General features: G+C 47.9%; 1 protein-coding gene across 1 annotated transcript in view; it reads left to right on the top strand.

Annotated features, from left to right (window-relative positions):
• Positions 1–2,517: 2,517 nt before the first annotated feature.
• Positions 2,518–13,599, top strand: part of EPDR1 (ependymin related 1) — a 16,021-nt gene continuing 4,939 nt past the window's right edge. The window contains exons 1-2 of the mRNA XM_015419378.1: positions 2,518–2,885; positions 13,138–13,346. Of these exons, the coding sequence (XP_015274864.1) occupies positions 2,608–2,885; positions 13,138–13,346 (487 nt within the window). The 5' untranslated portion in view covers positions 2,518–2,607. The remainder of the gene's footprint in view (positions 2,886–13,137; positions 13,347–13,599) is intronic.

Below are 13,599 nucleotides of genomic sequence, written 5' to 3'. Positions count from 1 at the left end.
TTCCTGCTATTAATGCAAAACCAGACAGCAAGCTTGGTGTAGTGCTTAAGAGCCGTGGACTCTAATCTGGAGAACTGGGTTCGATTCCCCACTTCCCCACTTGAAGCCATCTGGGTGACCTTGGGCAAGTCAGAGCACTCTCAGCATAAAAATAAGCATAGCTCACCACCTAGTGGTGCCAAGATAGAGCTACAGCTTCCGGCAGCCAAATAACCCTTCGGGATCTCCTGGCTATTCCACACACGATGCCATATGATTATTTATTTAATGCAAAAAATTTAGAAATAACAAAAATAGAGCCTCTAATTCACATATTTCTGTAGAGTTTCAGGCAGCACACGGGGAAAAGAGAAATTAGCTCTCAGCTCCACAGTCAGAATTGCTGAAATCAGTGGTTTCAGGGCCAGCACTGGCATACCCAGAGGTGTGGCATTTCCCAGGGCTTCCAGTGGTGCCCATTGCTGCTGTCCCCCCCAACTAGCATGCCCTTCTCCTGCCCACCTGCCACCGCAACAATCCCTCACACAGTTAGCCCACACAGCATACACCCTCCCAGTTGAGTCTGTGGGCACTTCTGGGATTTTAAGAAAGGCTCACAGGCACCACTGCAAAATGTTTGCCATGGCAGGTGGAACCAACCACAAAATGGCTGCCTAGGGGGAAGGAGCAATTACAAAAGGTTGGGTGGTCCTAAGCCAAGCCTCTTCCTTTGACGGGGGTCAGCTGCTTCCGAATGGACACTAACTAAAGACCCGAAAGTGATGTTGGAGGAGGTACCTCCTGCTGCAGTTAGGTGGAGGAAAACCAGGACTGCTTCTTTGTTCGGAGGAAGATGCAAGAGGGTTCTAAGAAGCACATCAGTGTGCACCACAGCACTAGGCTGAGCATAACTGATATACACCAAGCTGATCATTGAATGGTGAGACATTGCAGCGTGGGAAGTGGCATATTCAAGCTAGTGCACATGTACACATATGTGCATTGTATGCAGTGCATGATAGATGCAGGGGCAAAGGGAGGACCTTATTACACAGCCTCTGCCTCCACAGTGGGCAGCTTTCAGTGGAAGTCACGGAAAAAACTTCTGTAGCTACATAACCAACAGGTAAAGATGGTTCCGTACAACCACAAAGCTCCATTGGGAGCTGACTGATGTGCACCACAGGCAGGTGAGCATTAATGGGAGGCATCTATTTTTGCTTCCCTTTGGGGGAAAATAAATAAATAAATAAAGACTTTCTAACTATGATGCAGCAGCAGCATTTCAGGAGATCCATCAGAAGGCACATTTCATTGTGCCTTTCAAATAAAAAATAAAAAATAAAGCCTAGCACCAAGATCCAGCATGTGCTTTTTTGCAAGGGACTTCTGGTGAAATTATGTGGATTTAAGCCTGAATAGCCTTTACTAGTCCAGTCATCAGATGTTGGTCAGCCACCACAAGGAAGACTACAAGGCGAAAGAGGCCCTCTTGAACAAGAACTTTGGTGCCTCTGGCCAAACTTCGGCTTTCCGAACAGCAAGGAAGACTACAGTTGCCATGCAGAGGAAGGCAATGGCAAACCAACTCTGCTCGCCTGTTGCCTGGAAAACGATGTGATCCTTGGGTGGCCATGAAACAGTTGCGCGACATGATGGTATGCAATTAGTATAAATGGTCTTTTGATCAAAATATTTTACTTTCCAACAGTTGTGATAGAAGAAGTAGAAGGATAAGCGGCCAGCTAAAGTCCTATTTCATTTATATATATTTGGACACAAATAGGATTTGCTGCCCAGCAAACATGCTAGGATCAGGGTAGCGCTTATTATTATCCAAACCAAGTATGTCTGGAAGCTGATGGCATGGGCCCTTGCGAAACAAAACAGGAGCCCTGTGATATCTTTTTAAAAACGAAACTAACAAAGCTTATTCCAGTTCTAACTCAAGAAACCCATGCTGGAATAAGCGCTGATAATTCTCTTAAGGTACCACCGGACTCCTGTTTCGCTGCTACAGACTAAACCTGGCTACCTCTATGGAAGCGGAGATTGTGTTATGGTTGTGTGACGACCAAAAGTCAGGAACGACCAAAAGTCAGGAACGGCTTCCCCTGAGTGGATAAGCCAAGTTCGGCTGAAAGGCATTGATGTGTGGTTTAATAACAGAACACTCTTCAAAGGGGCAGGGGCGGGGGCGGGGGTGGACACACATGGCGGGATGCCCTCTCTCTCCATTGACAAGATCTCTAGACTAGGGTCTGTGCGGGTTTTGTTTCCCATCTGAATCAAGCGCGGCAAGGGGGGCCCATGAAAGCCGAGGGTCCTTTCCGGCCCGGGTTTCCCTCGGATGCTGAGCTCCCCGCCGAGAGGGGCGATTTGATGCGGCGGCTTCCCGGGTACAGTTCCGCCGGCACCAAGGTTGGGACAGTAAACCCCGCCTGCCTGCCTGCCTGCCTGCCTGCCATCGACGCGCAGGGTCTCTCCTCCCGGCTGGGCGCAGCCTGGGCCGCCCCCCCCTCCGCCAGCCTCGCCAGAGCGGCCCGAAGACAGGGACGCCGCCAAGCCTGCGCGACCAGCGCCCTCCCCCTCTTCGCCAGGACAAGGACGAGCCCCGCCGGCCGGAGCATGGCCCGAGGCGCCGCAGCCAGCCCCGCCTCTCCGCCCCGCCTCCTCCCGCCGTCGCTGCTGCTGCTGTGGAGCGGGGTCGTGTACCTGGCTTGCTGCGGGACCCCGGCCGGCGCGCAGCAGCCCGTCCCCTGCCAGGCCCCGGTGCAGTGGGAGGGGCGCACGGTGCGGTACGACCACAACAGCGGCAAAAACACCCGCGCGCTGGTCACCTACGACAGCCCCAACCAGCGGCTCCGGGTCCTGGAGGAGAGGAAGGGGCTCATCCCTTGCAAGAAGTAGGTGCCCTTTGACACCCTCACCCCCCCCCCCGGTTCCCTTTGGGCGCTCCGTGTGATGCGGACACTGGAAGGAGCAAGGACAAAATTGCAGCGAGCGCTGGGAGGGTCTCTTTAAATGGGCGGGGCCTTGGGCGGGGAGGGGAGGGGAGGGGGCGAGGCGAGGCGAGCAAGCTTGCAACCAATCACGCGCCTCCCCCCCCCCTTTTCATTTTGGGTAACAGGAGTTAACATTTACTAGCTTTCTCCCTCAGGGGATGAAGGGGTAACAATGAGCGTCCCTTCATATGTTTGAACCTTTTCAGAAGGGCTACTCCTGTTAACAACACAATCCTGTGCATGGTTACTTATATGTAAACGCCTTTGAGTTTGGTGAGATTTATCCAGAAACGCTGTCGCTGGATAATGGAAAGGGAAGACAAAAAGTGCACATTCATGGATGCCCTTCTGCGCATCAGTAGATCCAATTCTCAATGTGGCCAGATCTGTGGATACTTAAATCTGAAATCTCGAGCTGTGAACAGACAAGGCAGATCCATTCCACAAACCTAAAAAGTGCCCCAGCTTTGCCAGAAAACCTGACATTTAAAGAACCAGTGGATAACACAAGCAGTAGCTTTAAGAAATGAATGCCCTTGGTGGGCATTGCTACTCAATCACAACAGTATTGCCAGTCTTTAAGCCTCGGTTTCTGTTAGTAAAAGATGGGGGGGGGGGATGGGCAGGGCCTTTTCCAGGACTGTTATGGCCTTTCAGAGTGGAGGACTCATTGGGGCCAGGCCAGCAGCCGCTCTCAGATTACTGGCAGGCATAGGACTTGCATGCCTCAGCCAGGCTTGGCTGCCTGCTACCACTCAACAGCAGCCACCCCACGAAAGCCAGTGTGGTGTGGTGGTTCGAGTTTCAGACTAGGATCGGGGGGGGAGGGGTCAGGGGGACCCAGGTTCGAATCGCCACTGTGCTGTGGAAGCTCACTAAGTGACCCTGGGCCAGTTATATGTTCTCAGCCTAACCTGCCTTGCAGGGTTGGTGGGTGGGAAGGAGAGAAGGAAGCAGGATGAAAAGGGGGAGAGGCTATGGGGGCTTTCAGGGAAGGGGGAGAGAAGGTAGTGGGGATAATCTCCCATGGGGAGTCCAGTCTCATTCCCAATCTCTCTGACCCAAAGGGAAGTAATATAATCTAGCCTTTTGGCTTTTCTCAGTCTCTCTCCTTTAGGAGGGACAATCTAGCTGGTCAGCTTTTTGTCTCAGGGCAGCTAGAGCAGTATGCCTCTCTAAGCACTGAAGTGCTCTGCACTTAGGGACCAATGACTCATCCCCTCCCTGCCCGCTACCAGCTTGCAGCCAATTGCAGAACACAGACAAAAGACAACGGTGACACTGTTGTGGTCTCTAGGGTGGCAGGCAGATCACTGCCCGACCTTGCTTATTGCAGGTAAGCTGCTATTGTTGATATGATTTCGAATTCTACAGTCCAAGAGAAGTGAGGCAAATGTCTGTGATCTGGACTCACTTTCTGCTCACATCAACTGCAGATTCTCTCTTGAAGATGCATGGTTTTTAAAAAAACATATTTTGAATTTGGAGTCTCCTTGGCTGACAAACACTGGCAGAAAATGTAAAATAAAATGAAGTTGAAGTAAACCCAGGGGTTAGTGTCCTAACCATGCCATTCTGAGAAGAACTCTACATCTACAGGAGTCAGTGGTCTTAGGATGGTATTGTGAAACGCTTTGTATAACTGAGGAGCTGCGGTGGCTCAGATGGTTAAGACGCCAAACTGCAGGCTGTGGAAGGTCAGTAGTTTAGCAGTCCGAGACCTGAGTTGCCGCATGACGGAGTGAGCTCCCGTCTCTAGTTCCAGCTCCTGCCAACCTAGCCGTTCGAAAGCAAGAAATTGCAAGTGGCTAAATAGGTACCACTTCGGTGGGAAGGTAACAGCGTTCCGTGCGCCTTGGTGTTTAGTCATGCCGGCCCCATGACCACGGAAACGTCTTTGGACAGCTCTGGCTCTTCGGCTTTGAAATGGAGATGAGCACCGCAACCCTAGAGTCGGATTCGACTGGCTTTCGAGCAAGGGAACCTTTACCTTTACCTTGTATAACTGGCCTTTTGTTCTTGACCCCTGAAAAATATTTCCCCAAAATTATTTTCCTCGCCTTACAAGGGATTGGGAAACAAGATTTGCACAGAACATTATGTAGCATTAGGGGGGGGGGGGGTTGAAAGTTTGTTCTTGCAAGATGTTGAGTCATTTTGGCTCTTACCCAGCTAAGCACTCAAGCATGTGACTAACTCTCTGCACAGCTTAGTGGAGGACACAGGATCTGCCAGCTATCCGGCACGCCTCCCTCAAACATCAGTCAATGTGGCTTGGCACGTGATTTGGTAGAAATGGAAAAACAAAAAGATTTGGGAAGTTGGTTTGTGGCAAGGAGTTTGAAGGAAAAGGAATACTAGCATCTATGCAGAATGTAGGATACAAAGCATTCTGCACAGGTCTTTGTGGCTGAATGCAGTATTTTATTCTTGAATGTGATGGCCAGTAGTGGCAAATCTTTCTTAGACTTCAACAGTTCAGGATGCAAGCTGGCTATTTACGTCAGGTAGAATAGTTCAACTTGCTATCTACTTGAAATGGTATTCTTCTGTGCATAGGTGCTTGTTTTCACATTTACCTGCCTTCCTCACTGAGACTGAAGGCAGATTACAGCATGTAAACAGTGCAGTAGGACTCAGAGGGTATGTTGCTGAAACTGCAGACCAGAAGGTCTGTAGCTCGGCAGTTCAAGAGACCCTAGTGCCGTGTCACGGAGTGAGCTCCCATCTCTGGCCCCAGCTCCTGCCAACCTAGCACTTTGAAAGCAAGAAATTGCAAGTAGATAAATAGGTGCCGCTTCTGTGGGAAGGTAATAGCATTCCACGCACCTTGGCGTTTAGTCATGCCGGCCACATGACCACGGAAACCTCTTCGGACAGCGCTGGCTCTTCGGCGTGGAAACGGAGATGAGCACCGCCTCCCTCCCAGAGTCAGATTTGACTAGCTTTCGAGCAAGGGAAACCTTTACCTTTACTTTAAGAACATATCAGACATGATATGTTAAGCAATGCAGAAAAGGGAATTACAAAAGTAGATCAATGCAATAACAGCAGGATACTATATACAACAAATAGATAATACATCCTATATACAGTGGCATAGACTACAGTCCTTTTCCCTTTACCTTGCTGAACAGTTTAAAAAAATAATAATTTGCGGAATGACAGAAGTGCAGGAACTTTCCTGGCCTCTACAGGTGGCCTGTTCCACAAGGTTGTGGCCACAAACGAGAATGGAAAAGAGTATATTCAAAGATACACTTCAATACAGTGTACCTAGTCTATCCCGTTTAGCCTAGTTTCCTCTTAGTTTCCCAGGCAAAATATATGCAATCCCCCATCCAAAGGAAGAGACCCACTTTTCTCTTGCCAGAGGAAGTTTCTAGGTCACTCCTGCTATCCCAAGCATTGGATTTAAGCCAGTTGACTGAGACTAACTAGGGTCTTCCCAATGCAATGTGAATTGGATTGCCTGTGATGTATGGTCCAGTTTAAAAAGAATCAGAGGTACAACTCTTGGAGTTCAGTAAATAATTTTTTTTTTAAGTACCCCTTGTTAATGTCATGTCCCAATAACAACAAATGCCTGAATGCAATATTTGATTAGGGAAAATAAATTATGTTTGATATTCAAACACATCGCAAGCTTTACGTGGAAATTATTTTTATTAGAATAATATAACACGAGATCAAGCCCCATTAGTTATATCCACATATACAAAGAACACATTGTGTAGTAAATTGTTAATAGTTCCCTTCTTGCTTAAAAACTAAGGCCACCAGTTGATTTTGTAACAAAAGACTGATGCAGTGAGATATCTAAAGGTATTCAGTATGCAAGGAACTCCATAGGTATTGCTATTTCAGAAATCCAAATGTTTACATTGTAGATTTGCCCGAGAGTTCTGTCATGTATCATACACCTTCAGATTTCATGTCACAAAAGTCAGTTTGAGAGCCAGTGTGGTGTAGTGGTTAAGAGTGGCAGACTCTAATCTGGAGAACAGGGTTTGATTCCCCACTCCTCAACATGCAGCCAGCTGAGTGACCTTGGGCCAGTCACAGTTCTCTCAGAGCTGTTCTCTCAAGAGCAATTATCTTAGAGGTCTCTCAGCCCCACCTACCTCACAGGGTGTCTGTTGTGGGGAGAGGAAGGGAAGAAGATTGTAAGCCACTGAGTGAAGGGCAGGGGATAAATCCACTTCTTCTCCTCCTCCTCCTCCTCTTCCCTGAGCAAATGCTGGTCTTCTCTATTGTTACACAATTTACCGTACTCCATCAATGGCTTTGTTGATTTCATCAGTATTTTCCCCCCTCTGTCAAGGAGCTCTTTTCAAGGATAAGGCCAATAGAGGAACAGCTGCCCAACCGTGAGGGCAAAACGGTGGAGAGTACCTCAAGTCCTGCCAGTGTGAGAATTCAGAGGCAGGGGTGGTGAGGAGGTCAAGGTTCCCTTGCTCGAAAGCCAGTCGAATCCGACTCTAGAGTTGTGGTGCTCATCTCCGTTTCAAAGCCGAAGAGCCAGCGCTGTCCGGAGACGTTTCGGTGGTCATGTGGCCAGCATGACTAAACACCAAGGCGCACGGAACGCCGTTACCTTCCCACCAAAGTGGTGCCTATTTATCTACTTGTGGTTTCTTGCTTTCGAACTGCAAGGTTGGCAGGAGCTGGAACTAGAGACGGGAGCTCACTCCGTCTTGCGGCACCCGGGTCTCGAACTGCTGCACTACCGACCTTCCACAGCCTGCAGTTCAGCGTCTTAACCCCTTGAGCCACCGCAGCTCCTGGTGAGGAGGACGCAGTGCAAATTAGGAGTTTAATATGGCAGGAAGTTTATCAGGACCCTGGACAGAAGCAGCAGAGGTGGAAGAAATGCTGAGGTCAGCAAACGGGCAGTCGAAATCCCTGCTCCCATACATGGTCAGAAGCCTCTTGGGACCCAATGTATGGCTGCAGGGATCTGTGTACTTTTGGTGCTGCATCCCTGGAGAAGATAAGTTCTCAGATAAAGAATTCCTGGAGGGGTGTCTGAGGACGTTTGCAGGCAGACATTCCCAGGCATGTGAGCACAAGTTGGCTGTAGGGTAGTGGAACCGGGGAGGCTTATTTAGGATCAAGTCCTCACGAGGCTTGTTGCTTTAAGGAAGAAATGGTTATTCTTTGAGGTTAGGAAAGGAGAGAAAGGCATTCTAGCTACCTGTCTAATCTGAGGATGGTGAAAGATGCAGAGAGTGCTTGTTGGTTCCTTGGAGGGTGGAGAGAGAAGACAAAGGAAAGAGAGATAGTGGGAGGGAGGGAAGTCCCTTAGAACAGCAGTCTGAGATTAAAGATATAGCTACAGAGCAGACACGAGGAGACGATAAGGAAAGGGTACGTCTCCCTTACTACCTCTATTGCCCCTTCTATAGTACAGGTGTACTTGGAGTTCGAAAGCAAGAAATTGCAAGTAGATAAATAGGTATTACTTCGGTGGGAAAGTAACAGCGTTCTGTGCACTTTGGTGTTTAGTCATGCCGGCCACATGACCACGGAAACGTCTTCGGACAGCGCTGGCTCTTCGGCTTTGAAACGAAGATGAGCACTGCAGCCCTAGAGTCGGATTCGACTGGCTTTCAAGCAAGGGAACCTTTACCTTTACCTTTTTACTTGAAGAGACGTTGCATGCTCCTTCGCTGCCAGGAAGATGATGGAAGAAGTGTGGTAGCTAGAGCGTCTTCTCCATCATCATCAGTGGCAGTCTCTGCAGGAGTGGTTTCCTTTCTGGCTTGTTCAGGGAGAAGTTCCCTGCCAGTCTCCAGATTCTTTTATGTCCCAGAACCGCTCCAATTGTGAGAAGTTTCTCGGCCTTTGCCTTAGTCTTCGACAACAGTTGACAATTGAGCTAGATCTTCCCGAATGTTTCTGAACTTCTTTAAACTCTTGCAACAGCTTCCATCTCCTGCAGTGCGACAGGATGAGGATAATTGTATATGTATGCTAGAGAGCGAGCGCTGAACAGGAAACTGTGAATAAACCAAGAGGTTTTCGTGTTGCTTTTGAGAAAGAAAGTTGTCCAGTGAGCCAGAATGTCGTTGTGTGTAATAACCGCTGGCACAGATCACCGTTATGCACAAACGTTGTTTGAGAATAAGCTATCTTTAGAGAAAGCTCTTAAGAAGTTGAAAGGGTGCGTCAGGTTCAAACTGTGATTTCTCGTTGCCATAGTTGGCAGGTGTTGCAGAGTTCTTGGAAAACATCTTGCTACGATCGTGATGACCCAGCTGCTGATTTGGGAAGGTAAAACGGATTGGGAAAAGTTGGCCTGTTTCTCGTGGCACAGAGCTGGGAGCGGCATGGCGATCCATTTTCGTACTCTACGCTGTTGTTGGCCATGGTCGTGTTTGTGCTGCAAAGGGTGACGTGGACTTCTCTCACGCAGGGAGGTTGCTCTGTGTGGCCGGCAGGATGCCTCTGCTCTTGGGAAGGAGCTTCCATGGTGCTCAGTTGGATCATAACCTGTGGGACTCCTGTGCTTTCCCACTTTGAGCAGTAGCAAAAATAAATAAATAAACCTTACCCCCTCTACTTTAGCTCAGGGGGGACCGACAGGGTGGCTGTGAGTAGAGTGCCCTTGTGGATCTCCTCCCTGCAACCAGTTTAGGAAGTGGGAGGAGCTAAGTCCCATCGTCAACATGACACTACTGAGCTCTGCCTTCCCCCCATGTTAAGCCCTTTAACGGCCTTTTCCTTGACCCTAGCTTGGGTGGAGGTGGGGACAGCCATGTCTGGTGAAGGGGCAGAGCACGTGGACTTCTGTGTGCTTCCGCGCTGCTTACAGCTGCTTCTACAGGAAGGGCACCTTTTCTTGCCCCTGTGTGGAAGCGGTCATGGAAAGGGGGAAGCAGAAGAAGCAGAAGAAGAGGAGGAGGAGGAGGAGGAGGAGACTGGATTTATACCCCACCCTTCGCTCAGAGTCTCAGAGCGGCTTACAGACTCCTTTCCCTTCCCCTCCCCACAACAGACACCCTGTGAGGTAGGTGGGGCTGAGAGAACTCTTTCAAGAGCTGCTCTTTCAAGAACAGCTCTTATCAAAACTATGGCTTGCCCAATTTCATCCAGTAGCTGCAAGTGGAGGAGTGGGGAATCAAACCTGGTTCTCCCAGATTAGAGTCTGCACACTTAACCACCGCACCAAACTAGGCAGCTGTGTTGTTATAGGTAACATATTTTGTGCAGTGTATATCAGTGGGAGAATGGTTCAGGTTTGGTTTCCATACAAAAAAGGTAAGGTTTTGAAACTTGACTCTTGAACAATGTTGTAAACACACAATCCAGCATTCCAGCACATATTTATTTTTCTTGAGGTGCCACATTCACTTCCATAAAATACAGAACAGCAGTAAAACAAAAAAACAACAACCCAAGAGTATCAAATTCCAGCAATATAAACATACAAAACAGAAACTAACAATAAGAAGTCTTAACAGCTTAACAATACAACCTGTAAGAGCAATAAAGACACCAGCTCCTATTTACCCAGGCTTTCTGTTGATTGTTTTTTCCTGTAGATTTATTTTTAATGTGAATTTTAATATGTAATTGTTTGTTTTTTAAGTGTCTCTAAGTCACCTTGGATGCCTCTGGTATAGATAGCGGGATAGAAATTGTGCAAGTGAGTAAACAAATAGAAAATAAAAACCAATAAAAGCAGTGGTGGCGATATCAAGGTTTTTCAGAGTGAAACAATATTGATTAATCATTGCCGAAACCCTGAGAAAATAGAAATGTTGGCAATTGGCGTCTGAAATTGTAACGTGAGTAGCTGGAGACTGAGAAAGAATTCCATACCTAGTTCAAGTTCAAAGTTTTATTTTAATACGAGATCAGCTCCAGAGAGTCAGCAGTAATAGTACAAAAAAGAAAAGATTAAAAAAATAAAGAGGATGCGTGCAGGGCAAGGAACGCAAAGCAATGAGGGCAGATTGTTTGGGGGGGGGGGATGATGCCCTCCTCCCAAAAGAGGGGTAAGATTATTGAGACTCAGCCAGCCACTTGCATATCCCACATGCTCAAAGGCAAAATTTGGTAACTTCATTCGTTATCTCCTGGAAAGAGTCTGCAAGAAGGCGTGAGACATAAAGTTGGTCAGATTTTCCTGGTAAAGTTGACAGGATTGGAGCAATATACGGAGATCGGATGTCATTATCGAGAGCAGTGTTCAATGGACTCTGCCTCCCCTGTATCTGCCTTCCCAGGAGGGCTGAAGGTAGAACGTTAAAGTGTGCCGGGGGTAATGATTCTCCGATAGTTGGAGATCTCAAGGGATCTAAGGTAATCTGCTGGTTGAAAGCATTTGGCATACTGCAGAATAATTGGATATTTCTGTATTTGTGCCCTGTCTGAACGGGTAGCCGGAGGCTGAGAAAGAATTCCATACCTAAAATGCCTCCGCATGTGTGACAGCCGGCCCCTTCGTATCCCCTCCAAATGGGAGCATGACTTGGTGGCTTCTTTGTGGAGGCACTAGAATATTCCTAGAGTAGTAGAAAAATTGGCTTCTTATACTGAGTTATCCAATGAAAGATGCCATTTACAGAAGGGCTCTGACTTGGTCCGTACATTTTGCCTGGGAAGGGGGAACCGGGCAGGAATCACATGGGGCAATTGTGAACTCAAAAAGCCCCACCTCTGGTTACCACCCACCCCACCTCTGAAGGCAGGGGCACAGAGAGCAGGGTTTATGAAGCAGGTCTTAACTGACAGGCTGGAGAATAGGGGAGGAGGTGGTCTTTCAAATACCCTGGCCACAAGCCATAAAGGAAAGAAGCAGTGCTTTGAACTGTGCCCAGAAATAAATGGGCAGCCAACGTAGATCTTTCAGCATTGGAGGTGATACGATCCCTGCATTCCCCCCCCCCCCCCCCGGCTGCTGCGTTTTGGATGTTCTGAAGTTTCTGGACCATTTTCAATGGCAGCCCCATGTAAAGCACATTACAGTAATCTAGCCCGGACGTGCTCAAAGCATGGATCACTGTGGCCAGATTACGCTTCTTAATTAATGGCTGTAGCTGGTTATCAGCAGAAGCAGGTAAAAGGCACTGTGTGCCACAGAGGAGATCTGGGCCTCCAGATGTAGGCCAGGATCCAGCAGTACCCCCAAGCTACGAGCCTGTTCCTTCAGGGGAGAAGTGCAGCCCCCTTCAGGACAGGCAGACTCAGTCCTTGAGCGGCTTTGTCCTTGACCAGCAGTGCCTCAGGCTTGTCTGGACTGAGCTGCAGTTTACTGGTCCTCATCCATCCAATTATCTTCTCCAGGCACCTGCTCAGAATTTCCACAGACCCACCTGACTCAGCTGTTAAGGAGAAGTAGAGTCCATACTTCATATGTCGGTGGCACCTTAATCCAAATCCCCTGTAAAGGAATTATCCCTTCCGTCTCTCAGTTCTCCTTTGCAAAAGCCTTCCTCCCCACCATTTAGGTGAAAATGGGCTTGGGAATGCTGTCTTTTGACATCTAGTTTGGTCCTACCACATCAGAGAGAAAAAATTATTTATGTACTAGTTTTCTAGCTTTTTACATTGGGGGGGGAGCATCAAAACACTGGCAGTCTGAAGAGGTAACATCTAGATTTCTGTCCCCCTCTGTCTACCATCTCATTTTGGAATGTGTAGTTTGGCTTTCCAATATACCTCATAACTGGATCTTGAGGTTTAAAACTTGTGCCTCTATTTGTAGTGTGCCTTGCCAACCAAATATCAGCGGATGTACATTTCAGTTGTAGCCTACAATTTGCAATTTTCTGACCGCAACTACTGATTTATCCAATCCGCAGACAGAAGAACTGTGATCAAATTGGGACGTGGCAGTTGGCTATCATATAGCAAAAACAGGATTTTAACTTGCAGTCTACTGTCTAGTATCTCCCCAACCACACTAAGGCATACCAACAGACTTACATCATTTGCCCAAGGAATCCTGGGAATTGTAGTTTGTTTTTACCATGCTGGGAACGCTCAGTTAGAAATGCCTACCTGCCTTCACAGACCTCTAGTTCCAAGGGTTCTCTGAGCTGAAGGTATTATTAAACCTGTTTATGCTATACACCATGCGTCCCTGGTGTTACATGAGCAAAGAATCACCAGTATCAACTCTTTCCTTTGTTTGCTTTTTCAGGTTTTTTGAATATATATACCTATATAAAGATGAAGTGATGTTTCAGATTGAGCAGGTTACAAAGCTGTGCTCCAAAATGGCTTTGACTGAGCCGTGGGATCCTTATGATATTCCTGACAATTCAACCTATGAAGATCAGTACTATATCGGTGGACCTTCAGATCAAATTATGGTACAGGAATGGTCTGATAGAAAACCAGCTAGGAAATGTAAGCCTGTCTTGCTTTACCTATTCAATCTTATTTCTTTGACCCACACAGGCACCCTGCTCCCACATAACCCTTTCTTGTCATCAAATCTATATATCTAATTCCGAAGTCGCCCCCTGGTGTGCGGATACTTATTTCCGCACATCGGGGGGACCTGGAGGGGAGGGAGATGTTTGTGCACACTTGGGGCAGTCCCCAGGTGTGCACAAAAATCTAAATCCCCGGGAAAAATATCGGGGGGATACTTAAATCC

The sequence above is a fragment of the Gekko japonicus genome, unplaced genomic scaffold (assembly GCF_001447785.1).
Source record: "Gekko japonicus isolate JY-2015 unplaced genomic scaffold, Gekko_japonicus_V1.1 scaffold190, whole genome shotgun sequence".
In the NCBI taxonomy this organism is placed as follows: domain Eukaryota; kingdom Metazoa; phylum Chordata; class Lepidosauria; order Squamata; family Gekkonidae; genus Gekko; species Gekko japonicus.
The sequence above is the reverse complement of the archived record's forward strand: the minus strand, read 5'-3'. Positions and strand labels throughout refer to the sequence as shown.